Raw genomic sequence first — 11,985 nt, 5'->3', positions numbered from 1 at the left:
TCTTGGACACTAAGAGGAGAATTTCATTAAGGGGGAGTTTTGTCTAGTCAAAGGAAAAAGCATTTGAAACAGGGGGAGAAAATTTCAAATCTTGAAAATGCTTCTCGAAATCTTATTCATTTGCCTTTGACTATTTGCAAAAAGACTTTGAAAAGAATTTCCAAAAGAGTTTGCAAAAACAAAACAAGTGGTGCAAGCGTGGTCCAAAATGTTAAATATGAAGAAAGCATCCATGCATATCTTATGAAATGTATATTGGTTTAATTCCAAGTAACCTTTGCACTTACATTATGCAAACTAGTTCAATTCTGCACTTATATATTTGCTTTGGTTTGTGTTGGCATCAATCACCAAAAAGGTGGAGATTGAAAGGGAAATAGGCTTACACCTTTTCCTAAATGATTTTAGTGGTTGAAATGCCCAACACAAATAATTGGACTAACTAGTTTGCTCTAGATTATAAGTTCTACAAGTGCCAAAGGTTCAACACAAACCAATAAAAAGTCCAAGAAAGGGTTCAAATAAAAAGAGCAAAAGACAATCGAAGGCTGCCCTGGTCTGGCGCACCGGACTGTCCGGTGTGCCACCGGACAGTGTCCGGTGCACCAGGGAGATCAACTCCAAACTTACCACCTTCGGGAATTTGGGAAGCCACTCCGCTATAATACACCGGATTGTCCGGTGTAGCACCGGACTGTCCGGTGTGCCAAGCGGAGCAATGGTCGCTAGCGAAACGGTCGAGTTCAACGGTCGGCTGACAACGCTACAGTGCGCGGACTGCACGCGCAGAAGTCAGAGCAGGCGCAGATGGCGCACCGGACAGTGAACAGGACCTGTCCGGTGCACCACCGGACTGTCCGGTGGCCCACATGTCAGAAGCTCCAACGGTCGAACCCTAACGGTTGGGTGACGTGGCTGGCGCACCGGACAGTGTCCGGTGGTGCACCGGACTGTCCGGTGCGCCCATCGACAGCAGAGTTCCCCAACGGCCATTTTGGTGGTTGGGGCTATAAATACCCCCAACCACCACTCTTCAAGACACCCAAGCATTCACTACTCCTCATTCAATACAAGAGCAATACACAACACTCCAAGACACAAATCAAAGCCTCCGATCAAATCAAAGTCCACAATTCAACTCTCGTTTTTAGGACTTGTGAGAAGATCGGTTGTGTTCTTTTGTTGTTCTTGTTGCTTGGTTGGCTTTCTTCTTTCTCTCATTCTTATTCTCAAAGCCTTGTAAGCAAAGCAAGAGACACCAATTGTGTGGTGGTCCTTGCGGGGTCTAAGTGACCCGGGAAATCAAGGAAGGAAGCTCACTTGGTCTAAGTGACCGTTTGAGAGAGGGAAAGGGTTGAAAGAGACCCGGTCTTTGTGACCACCTCAACGGGGAGTAGATTTGCAAGAACCGAACCTCGGTAAAACAAATCACTGTGTCATCCGCTCTTATTTGCTTGTGATTTGTTTTCGCCCTCTCTTTCGGACTCAATTATAATTCTAACGCTAACCCCAGCTTGTAGTTGTGCTTAAACTTTATAAATTTCAGATTTGCCTATTCACCCCCCTCTAGGTGACTTTCACTTAGTCCAAGTAACTTTAGCACCCTGTGAACTACAAACATAAACACTAGCAAACACATTAGTTCACATGTTATGTTGATCATCAAACACCAAAACCTATTGAGCCAAATGGTCTGGGGTCCATTTTCCTTACAGATTGGTACGACATGTTTCGAATGTGTGGGACTGTTTTTCGTCGTCTTCGTGAAACGTTGGCGAACGATTATGGCCTCGTAGCAAGTCACAAAGTTAGTACGAAAGAGGCGCTTGCTATTTTCCTGTGGGCATGCGGGCCCCAATCATTTAGACAGATAAGGAACAAGTTTGGCCACTCTTTGGAAACTATAAGCCAGAAATTTAGTGAAGTCCTTGACGCAATATATAGGATGTCCAATGACCTGATTAAGCCGAAGGATGCCCATTTCACTAATATTCACCCTAGACTACATAGGAGCTATCGATGGAAGCCACTTTCCCGCTCTGTCCCTTTGTTAGAGCAACCCAAATATATTGGTCGTCACGGGTACACATCGCAGAGTGTCATGACCGTTTGTGACTTTGATATGAAGTACAAATTTGTCATCACTGGGTGGCCTGGTTCGATGCATGACACTAGAGTGCTACATGATACTTTGGTCATGTACGGGGATAGGTTCCCGCATCCTCCAAAAGGTATTAGTACAATCTACTTTTGTAGCATTTCCAATTATTGTCGTTAGGTATGACCTTAACCATGACAAATTTGATTTGTAGGGAAATATTATCTTGTTGATTCTGGGTGCCCCAACATGAAGGGATACCTTGCGGGATACCTTGCACCTTATAAGGGTCAAAAGTACCACATTTTTTAATGGCAGCATGCGAGGCAATCTGTTGGTGCCAAAGAAGTTTTCAACTACGCACACTCACCCCTGAGGAATGTTATAGAGCGATCATTTGGGGTGCTGAAGATGAAGTGGATAATCCTTCTCAATTTGCCTTCATTTTCACTGTTATTGCATGCATGGTGTTGCATAACTTCATTCGGTACAATGCTATACACGATCGCGACTTTGACCAGTATATATCTAGCAAGAGGCATGTTCCGGATGTAGCTATAGGTGAGAATAGTACCAACACATCAGATGAGTTAGACATGAGTGCTTTTAGAGATGCAATTGCTAACGTGTTAGTGTCGTAGGTAGTTATCTGAACTGGTAAATAATTATTTTGTAATGGACAAATCATGTGTAATTTTAATCAAGTGTTGATTATTGTGTCTTTGTCTTTTTCCTTTTTCCACTCAGAATCTGCGTATTCAAACACCCAGATTCTAACCACCAGCTTCTACCCACAACGGCCTAACCAAACACTCAGATTCTTCTCAGCAGATTTTTCCCATAGCCAGCTTTTCAGAAAAGCTCCTTGGAAAAAATGTCGAATCAAACGGGCCCATCAAGTGCCACCGGAGGACCTAGACAGGGAGGCGATGCGGTGAGGGCAAAAAATGGTGGTTGGTGGCGGCCTCGTGAGGATAGTGGAGGATGGGTGAGAGTAGGGACGAAGGGTTTCGCGAGAGGTCGGAGAATGGACGGTTGCGCGAGGCCGATTCAGTAGCACGAACAGTTCAGTTTTTTTGGTGACGTGGAGCGTACGAGAGGCTGAGAAGCCCATCGGGTTTTAATATAAGAGACTAGTGTATGTTGTGTGTCCTTTGTAATATCAAATTTGTTTGTCTCATAGTATTATATATATATATATATATATATATATATATATATATATATATATAATTTACCTCATTGTTCCTCTCAGCACCTATTTATTCCTAAATCCAGATAACTTTAAAATAAGTGGTCCGAAGAATAAATGAAGACATCTCAATTCTAGACAAAATGTCAAGAAACAATGGTGAGATCCACATTTGAAATAAGGAGTTATGATCAAATCAACCACCCAACATCCAAAACAAGAATTAAGCTGACTAGAAGCATCATCTATTATTTAATGACCACCCATTCATTTTTTATACTGTATTATTTAACCACAATACAAAAAATATAACAATTGTAAATGTATCCTTGGTAGTACTGATCTGCTTAGGTCACTGTCTTTGGCTTCACATAACTGTAGAAACAACAAAGCAAGACAATTTCTTTCTGTGCGGCCATGACCAAAATTACCCAACATAAAACCTCTAAGACCGGAGCAAGCTGACTGTTTCAAGGCCAGCAACTGCACCCAGTCTGATTACAATTACTTAACAGCCTCAGAACAACAAACATTTCCAGACATGATTTAGAAAAAGCGTCATCTAGCAAAAAATCAAACATGATAGCAAACTACGGGGAAAATATTGACCTTTTGTTCGTTGACAGGGCTGGTCTTCATTAAATAAAAAAAACAAGATCGATACAAATTTAGCGCAGCAGCCTAGAACAAACTCAACCTCAGAACAACAAATATACTAAGATCCAAACAAGCAAAAAATCAGACATGATTGCAAACTACGAGGAAAATATTGACCTTTTGTTTGTTGACAGGGTTGGCCTTCATTAACTAAAAAAACAAGATCGATACAAATTTAGGGAGACACTATTCAGAAACAGCGTCATCTAGCAAAAAAAATCAAACATGTTTGCAAAGTACGGGGAAAATATTGACCTTTTGTTCGTTGACGGGCTGTTCTTCATTAAATAAAAAAACAATATTGATACAAATTTAGCGCAGCAGCATAGAACATACTCAGTAAAATCTCGCACATCGATGTCGGGCAAAACATATGCAAAACACATGTTAAAACATCCCAGCATATTCATCGGCCTAAAACATCCCAACATATTTAGCGCAGCAGCCTAGAACATACTCAAAAAACATCGTGCATCGATGGAGGCTGGGATGTTTTGCTCGACATCGATGTGCGATCCGATGTTTGCAATTTTAAGTGGTGACGTGGACCATATGAGAATGGAGCTTTGCGCCCACGCTTAATTATATAGAATAGAAAAACTTGGAACTATTTGAGTTCTCAAAATACAAGATGTATACTTATTTTGGCATCGCGTGGAGAGAGTAACATTAAAGAGCAATTGATTCTTAGGCCCAGCTCATATCAAGGGTATCTCATCCTCTGTCTCACTTACGTGAAACAAATTTAGGTAGTGTTTGAATACACTAGAGCTAATAGTTAGCTGCTAAAATTAGCTGAAAATATCTAAATAGTTTAGTTGTTAGCTGCTAAAATTAGCTGAAGGCATCCAAATAGCTTAGCTAATTGTTCATCTATTAGCTAATAGTTAGGTAGCTATTTGTTAGTTAACTAATTTCACTAGTAATTTTTTAGCTAACTATATTAGCTCTATGCATTCAAAAACACCTTCTTAGAGCATCTTCAAGAGATCAAAAAAAAATCTCCCAACAAAAAAGAATTGAGAACTCCCTAAATTACTTAATCCCAATCTGTGGGTACCGTCTCCAAGAGCTCCCAAGATTTTCTCAAATTCTAAATGCATAGGCCGCACATTCAGATTCAAATTCTAATTGCATAGGCCGCACATTCAGATCCGGTGTTGAGAAAACTGAACGGGTTCATCCTGTCGCTTTCACAGTCTAGAACACTGGTATGGTACGTTGCTTGCCTCCCCTCTTATGCATGGGACAGTTCGGTTTTGTTTAGTCACAAGGTATGCACGGGACACTTTGGTTTTGTTTGATCACAAGGTGCATGGGACTGGGGCGCTGGCAAAGACACAAGAGCCAGGCGGCCGACGCGGGAAATAGAACGAACACGGCATGTGGGCTGGCGCGAACCGGTGAAAAGAAGTATGTAGTCCACGATCTTCCTGCACCTCTTTTTTTTATTTGATTTGTGAAGCAGAAAAAAATTATCCAGCACTACTTCATTTCTCAGAAGCTAATTTGTAAAAGCATAAGAAACACCAGGTTTTAAAATGGACTCAGGATGCACAATCTTATCCGATATGAGGTGACTCCTCAAAACAAACACCGCATTAGTACTTTGACAGATAGCAAGGCCAGCCACAACACCATCAGATTCTTCAGAAGATACAGAACGCCAACACAACGTTTTGTGGAGATTCATCTGTTGGTAACTGAATTCCACTGCAAACACTGGCTCCTGTCAAACACTTCGCGGATACAGCTAATCACAAGAGATCAGAAGATAATAAGCTCCTATCATAGATACCTCAACAGATGTCGATACAGATGCACAGACTATTAACTACGAAGCAAGAACAGACCACGCCTAGAGTGGAGAAGAATACGTTTTTCTTTGTTAAGTTGACACTTCTATGCACTGGCTCAGCTGTCAGGTAGTCTCATATTAAGAACTTCTGGTGGTGGCCGAAGAGTGCAAACCATTTCTCTGGTCTTCCCAAAATAAACCTGCCAACAGAATGATATTATGCATGCGACTAAGGAATTGGCAAGTTGCAAATGATGTCAGCAACTTTGGTATATCTTAATATTCGGCGTAATCATTATCAATGCAAAACTGTACTTGGTCCAGTGAATTTCTCAGCTTCCCCTCCATTTCTTCTATCATTTTCCCCATATTAACAAGGTGTCCATCAGCTACAGCAAGAGTCATACTCATCTGCAAATAGAAACAGGTAGTTATCACATTAGCTTTTTCCGGTGGCCTGTTTGGTACAGCTTATAAGCTGTTCATGGCCAAACTGTACGCTTTTCTGCAACTTATTCTGGCTGCGCTTAGTCCCACCATCCCATTTGTGCTAAAAAGTAGATGGGTCAAACCTACTTATTTTGACTGTGTTTTACTCCATTTGTGCAGCTTCTCTACGAAGCGCTTCCTATATACCTCAGAAGAACGACCGTTGTGCTAGCAAGACTGCGATGCAAGCGAGCTTTCTGATCCTTTAAATCTTAATCCAACTGTAGGTCACATTTAACACTTAAACCTCTTCACCACCAGCTTACGCAGCTTTTTTAAAAAAAAAAACTGACAAACTACGGTTACATCTACGGTTGGACCATGATCTAAAGATTCAGGAGGTTCGCATGCACGCTTACACCTAAGGTCTACTTGCACAACAATCGTTCCCATACCTGAGCAGGGTTTCTAATCAAAGAAGTATTGCTCCAAATAATGCTTATTAGTTTAGAAACAATTTATCATGTGATAGTTCCCTAAACACTTGAAAGTTGCTATTTGTTTCTACTGGCCTTCTAGGCTTTACTAAAACTGCATGTAACTTAGCAGTTCATTCATTTGAGCTTGAAGTATACATTTCTTTGTTAGTTCATAATAGGTAGCCTACAAATTCAAAAAAAAATGGTGTGCATTGTTGTGCATGAAGTCTCATCCTTATTAAATAAACGTCAAGAGCAGCGGAAAATAGGGATGACATTTAGTTGTGCCCCTAATTAGAAGTAAGACAACTTTATCAAAACGGTGCCCATGGTATGCAAAACATTTAGCACTACATGGACTAAGAAGAGAACTAGCGGGAGACAGAACCTGCCGTCTAATGGATCCAGACAGGTTGAAAGTTCCAGACTGCTTGTTGTTTGTTGTCAATGAGAGCATCACAGTGCTGTTCAAGCAGTAATGTGCCGCTCCTTCTTCTTCAGGACCAACCTATTAACATCACATAAGTGTTTAACCGTTACATCAAAACCTAACAAAACAGCTACAGCAGGAGACAAGAAATGGGCCAAAAAAAAATGGCATCAGCACTCCCAGGTCATAAGTGTTTAACCGTTAACATGAGGAAAACAGATAGTCTAATGATTGGTTATTGCGAAAGGGCCTCTAGCTGAGTTGGTAAGGTGATCTGAGTAGCACTCCCAGGTCCTAAGTTCGAATCCTGGTGGGAGCGAATTTTAAGCTGAGGTTAAAAAAAAAAGGTCACTAGCTGCTCTGGTTGTGTGCATACGAGATGGCCTGATCTCAGATCCTCGTGTAGGGGTTGGGGGACTCAGCACGAATAAAGATCTGGCCTATAGGGGGTGGACCTTCATGCTGCATGGGAGACCAGCTTTCGTGACTTTTCTCGGTCGGGGCTCCGGTTGAGCTTCTTAATATAATATCGTGGGAGCGGTCTTTCCCCTACTGGTTGAGTTTTTTAAATAATTGGTTATTTATAAGTAAGGCTACAATGAGTTACCTGAACAACATGAATAGCATCCCATGAACCAATCTGCATGTACCCTCTTTTTCCTTGTCCATCTAAAACAACCAATGAGAAATTCAAGTAAAATGAGGTTTAAACGTACTACTTTTAAAACTATAGCACTTCAGGCATTCGTGTAAACCTTTCTTAATTAAGAAGCATGCGATAAACCCATTATCTTCATCCTCCCAAATGTAAACAGATGAGATGCCACCTTCATAGTACCTAATAGTTAACGGAAGATCTTGTTACTTGTTTTATATCCGCATGATAGATAGCATCAATAAGATACTAAACTAAGGAACCATGCTGATCATAGCCTTCTTTCATATTGCATTTACTTAGCACTGCTACTTTAAGGAGACAGCAACATGTAATATGAATCTTACTGGTCACGATACACTGAGAAAACTTCGTTTGCCTCAACCTCAAGATTCCTCATCCCTTGAGAAGGAACTGTCCCATCTTCCAAAGGGGGGTCATATTTGTTTGACCAAGGAGATCTGCAAACCAACCACAAAATCAGCAAATGACAAAACAAAATAGACCCGCAACATTTGAAGTTTGCCCAACTACCCGACTGAATCAGGCTCGTCTTTTTTTATGTTGATAAATACTAAATCAGACTCGTTAATGCATCCCTGGATCTCACTCTGCACACTAATTTTATTGATCGGGAATGCCAGACAGCTTTAGGTCTGAGTCTGAATATTATTAAGTTCAATTCTGACCAATTGATTCAAAATAAGGACTTCATTGCCTTGAATGTGCCTAAATGGAAATGGGTGGTTAAGGCTATTGATAAATTGAGAAGGGCCTTTTGTGGAAAGGGAGGAAAGAAGTGAATGGTGGAAGTTGTCTTATGTCTTGGGAGAAAATAACCAGGCCATTGAACCTTGGAGGGCTTGGAATCCCAAACCTGCAACTGATGGGATGGGCTTTACATGCTAGATGGCTTCGGTTCCAAAAACTGATTCCTCTTGGCCTTGGCCTGGTCTGGACTTCCCTGTTCAGGCTCTGGTCAGAGATTTCTTCGCAACTGCAGTTGAAACTCATGTGGGTAATGGCAAGATTGCCCTTTTCTGGCTGATAGGTAGCTTATGGGTGCCTCTATCTCTGATCTGGTCCCTCATATGGTGGCCAAAGTGGACGAAAAAGCTCTGAAATTCCAAACGGTGGAGCAAGCTTTGGACAGCAGACCTTGGGTTAGAGATATCAAGGCACCCCTGTCCTTGACAGGTATCCAACAATTCTTTCAGTTGTGGAATTTAATCGAAGGCACAGCCCTATCTCAAGATGATGACATTCATATTTGGAAACATGAGGCTTCAGGAAAATTTTCTTCTAAGGGCTAGTTTGGAAACTTACATCCCCTCCGGGACTCCTGAGGATTGAGGGGAAAATTAGCCCTGGAAATCCTGGAGGGGATTTAAGTTTCCAAACTAGCCCTAAGTCCTGCAATAAAACCTTCTTTCTAGGCTCCATTAAATTTGAACCTTGGAAAAGGTTATGGAAATCTTGGGCGCCTCCAAAATGCAAGGTTTTTATTTGGTTGACTATTAGAGACAAATACTGGACAGTTGAAAATTAGAAAACGGATGTCTTTCACACCCTGAGCACTGTCCTCTCCATGACCAAGCTGATGAAACTATTCAGCATCTCCTGACTTCTTGTAGTCTAGCACGACAATTTGGGTACAGCATCATGGCCCTTTCAGTCTTGGTCATCTGACCATTAATGACGATGAGGACTCCTTTGCTGAGTGTTGGAGAAGAGTAGGAGACAGTGTTCCTAAAGATTTCCGAAAGAACCTTAATAGTGCTATTATTCTTGGCGCTTGGTGCATCTGGGTCATAAGAAATAGGGTGGCCTTTGACAAGGATTCTCCTTTGAAGAAAGTGCAGCAGAAGTTTCTAGATGAGTTAGTTTGCTGGGCCACGTCTGGTGTCCGGCAACTTAGCAGCTTAGGTGTATAGGATTAGTTGAAAAACTTGGCTCGGTTGGGTCGGATCATGTAACTTATATGTAACTAGTCTGGTGTGTGTGTGTGTGTGTGTGTGTTTGTACTTGGCCCCTGTCATTCAGGGGCTTTCTTTTTTCTCTCTAATATATAAGACTTGCTCCAGCAAGGGCCGCTATACCGTCCTGTACGCCAAATTTAGAGAACCAAACATCCTGTATCGTGTCCAACAAGGATGTAAAGGTTCCGGTAAAGTAGAGGATGGTCCTTGCGCACGCTATTTGTGGCGGATGGTTGTGCGTCCGCTATCCGGCCAATGAGCGTGGGCAACACAATAGACATCGGCCGCCGCCGAAGACGAGAAGCAGCCCGCCCGTCCAGTGAATCGAATCGTCGGGGACGAGGAGGAGCACACGCGCCGATCGCCAGCGCCGATCGCCAAAGACGAGAAGCAGCCCGCGCAGCAAATCACCAGGGACAAGGACGAGCTTGTGCGGCGGACCGCCTGGAGGAGCACGAGCGCGACAGTAGGCGAGGAGCAGAAGAACGGAGGAGCTCGTCTGCGGCGTGGTGCATGGCGATCGAGGAGGAGCAGCAGCGGACGAGCTCGGCCAGTGAGGAAAAGCGGCAGCGCGATGCGAAAGTCACCGGACGAGCATCCAACAAAGAGAAAAAATGCAATTGTGCCACTGTGCGAGTGCAGCTGTACAACATATTTATTAATATGAATAAAAAATAATTTGCAGTATTTAAATGTCTCGTAATTTTGTAAATAAATACGGATTAATATGCATGCAATGATCACGGATATTTGTTTTATTAATAATATATGGATTATGTTAAAACTGTAGATATAGAGGACCGGTTTTAGAGGATGTTGCCGGAGATGAAGAAGATATAGAGGACAAAATTTTTTAGAGGATGCTGTAAAGGACAAAGAATATTTCTTTAGAGGACGAAATTTAGAGAACCTTGCTGGAGACAGCCTAAAGATATGCAGCTCTCCTGGTGTTTGAGGGAAAAAATAAGAGCTTCCTCCAAAAAGGATTTAAAGTTCTGGTGTGGGTCATGTTTATTCATTCAGATCAGGCACTGCAATGAGAGTCTATTTTGCAACATGCGCTACAAAATAATGACAGTCCAGTGCTGGTGGAGAACATGAACAAAATGTAAATGTGACGATGGAGGAAATCGTGAATTTCTGACCGGTAGGAGTCAGCATCACGGTTATATTCGCATAGAATGTATTCCTTCAGGCTCTCCTTATCCATGCAAACCTGAAAAACAATAAACCGTTTAACCTTGTGTAAGCAGACAGAATTGAAGAATCTAACTGCACGTGACACAGGGAAGCATTCAGTCGGCGGGCAGCATAATTCAGATTCGGTGCCACTGAAACCTGCAAAAATGGGTTGGACCAGCGTGATTCTACCTGACATGTGACCTGGATTCAGAAGAACCATGCGCAGTACAGTACAGGTGCCAAGGCAAGAAACGCGCATTTCTCGACGAACACGGCGCAAAAATGGCACGGCCAACAAACCCACGCTCGGCGGAGCATCCAATCCCCGCGAGCGATTCGAGACGAAGGGAGCAAATGTGTTGGCGCAGTTTAATCCCTATCCGAACCAGAGGACGTAGAGGCCCGAACCGAAACGGCGAAGGAGGGATACCTGGAGCGGGAGGTCGACCTGGGAGAGGAGGTCGAGGGAGTGGTCGGGGAGGAGGGAGAGCAGCGCGTTGAGCGCCGTCTCCGCGCTCCGTGGCGGCATCCGCCGCATCAGATCCATCGCCGCCTCCATGCGAATGGCTCTCGGCTCGCCTTATTCTTTCTTCCTGCCTACCACACTCCTCTCTCGGAGATCCCTCGTTTGAGTCTTCCCTTCTCCTGCTGCTGCCGCTACGACGACGTCGTCTGCCCCCTCCAGTCCTAATTCAGCTGGTCGTCGTCCCTCGAGCTCCTCCTCCTGTGGCTCTCCGCCTCCGGTGTTCTTTCCGTCTGTCTCTTCTGTTATCTTTCTTTGCTGCCTCTCTAATCTCTGTTTGCTGCTCATATCACCAAACTGCATTTGTTGACGGTTTAAGACTATAGGTTGGTAGCCACGCTTGCACATAACATATGATTGTATATTAGTTATTGTCTTTACTAAAAAAAAAAGCTACGTAAAGATGATGATACAACAAGCTAGTAAAGTATCGGTTTCTCATTTATAGCAAAGTATATAAAACATAAAAACATGTAAATTATGTTAGTAAGATGTGAACATGGGTTTAAACCCAACAACTATGGTTTGAATCCTCATTTATACATAATTTTAGTTTTTTATCA

The 11,985-nt window shown here is 42.7% G+C and overlaps 1 protein-coding gene across 6 annotated transcripts; it reads right to left on the bottom strand.

Annotated features, from left to right (window-relative positions):
• Window positions 1-5,461: 5,461 nt before the first annotated feature.
• Window positions 5,462-11,809, bottom strand: LOC100193381 (uncharacterized). 6 transcript variants are annotated; one of them, XR_002263911.3, is made up of 9 exons: window positions 11,330-11,809; window positions 10,863-10,933; window positions 8,086-8,199; window positions 7,839-7,921; window positions 7,691-7,752; window positions 7,042-7,161; window positions 6,061-6,156; window positions 5,746-5,945; window positions 5,462-5,660 (listed from the first exon to the last, which is right to left on the bottom strand). XR_002263911.3 is itself a non-coding variant. In XM_020541910.3 (8 exons), exons 1-8 carry the CDS (start codon window positions 11,456-11,458, stop codon window positions 5,862-5,864), a joined length of 741 nt encoding a protein of 246 aa, XP_020397499.1. In that variant the 5' UTR covers window positions 11,459-11,737; the 3' UTR covers window positions 5,501-5,861. The 6 variants fall into 6 exon arrangements, 3 of the variants coding, with proteins under 3 accessions (XP_020397499.1, XP_035817374.1, NP_001131982.1); XR_002263916.3 differs by having other exon boundaries at window positions 5,482-5,660; window positions 11,348-11,737; XR_004851796.1 differs by lacking the exon at window positions 7,042-7,161 and having other exon boundaries at window positions 5,482-5,660.
• Between the last annotated feature and the right edge of the window lie 176 nt (window positions 11,810-11,985).

Source organism: Zea mays, chromosome 1 (assembly GCF_902167145.1).
Source record: "Zea mays cultivar B73 chromosome 1, Zm-B73-REFERENCE-NAM-5.0, whole genome shotgun sequence".
Lineage (NCBI taxonomy): Eukaryota > Viridiplantae > Streptophyta > Magnoliopsida > Poales > Poaceae > Zea > Zea mays.
This window is presented reverse-complemented; position numbering and strand designations above follow the sequence as displayed.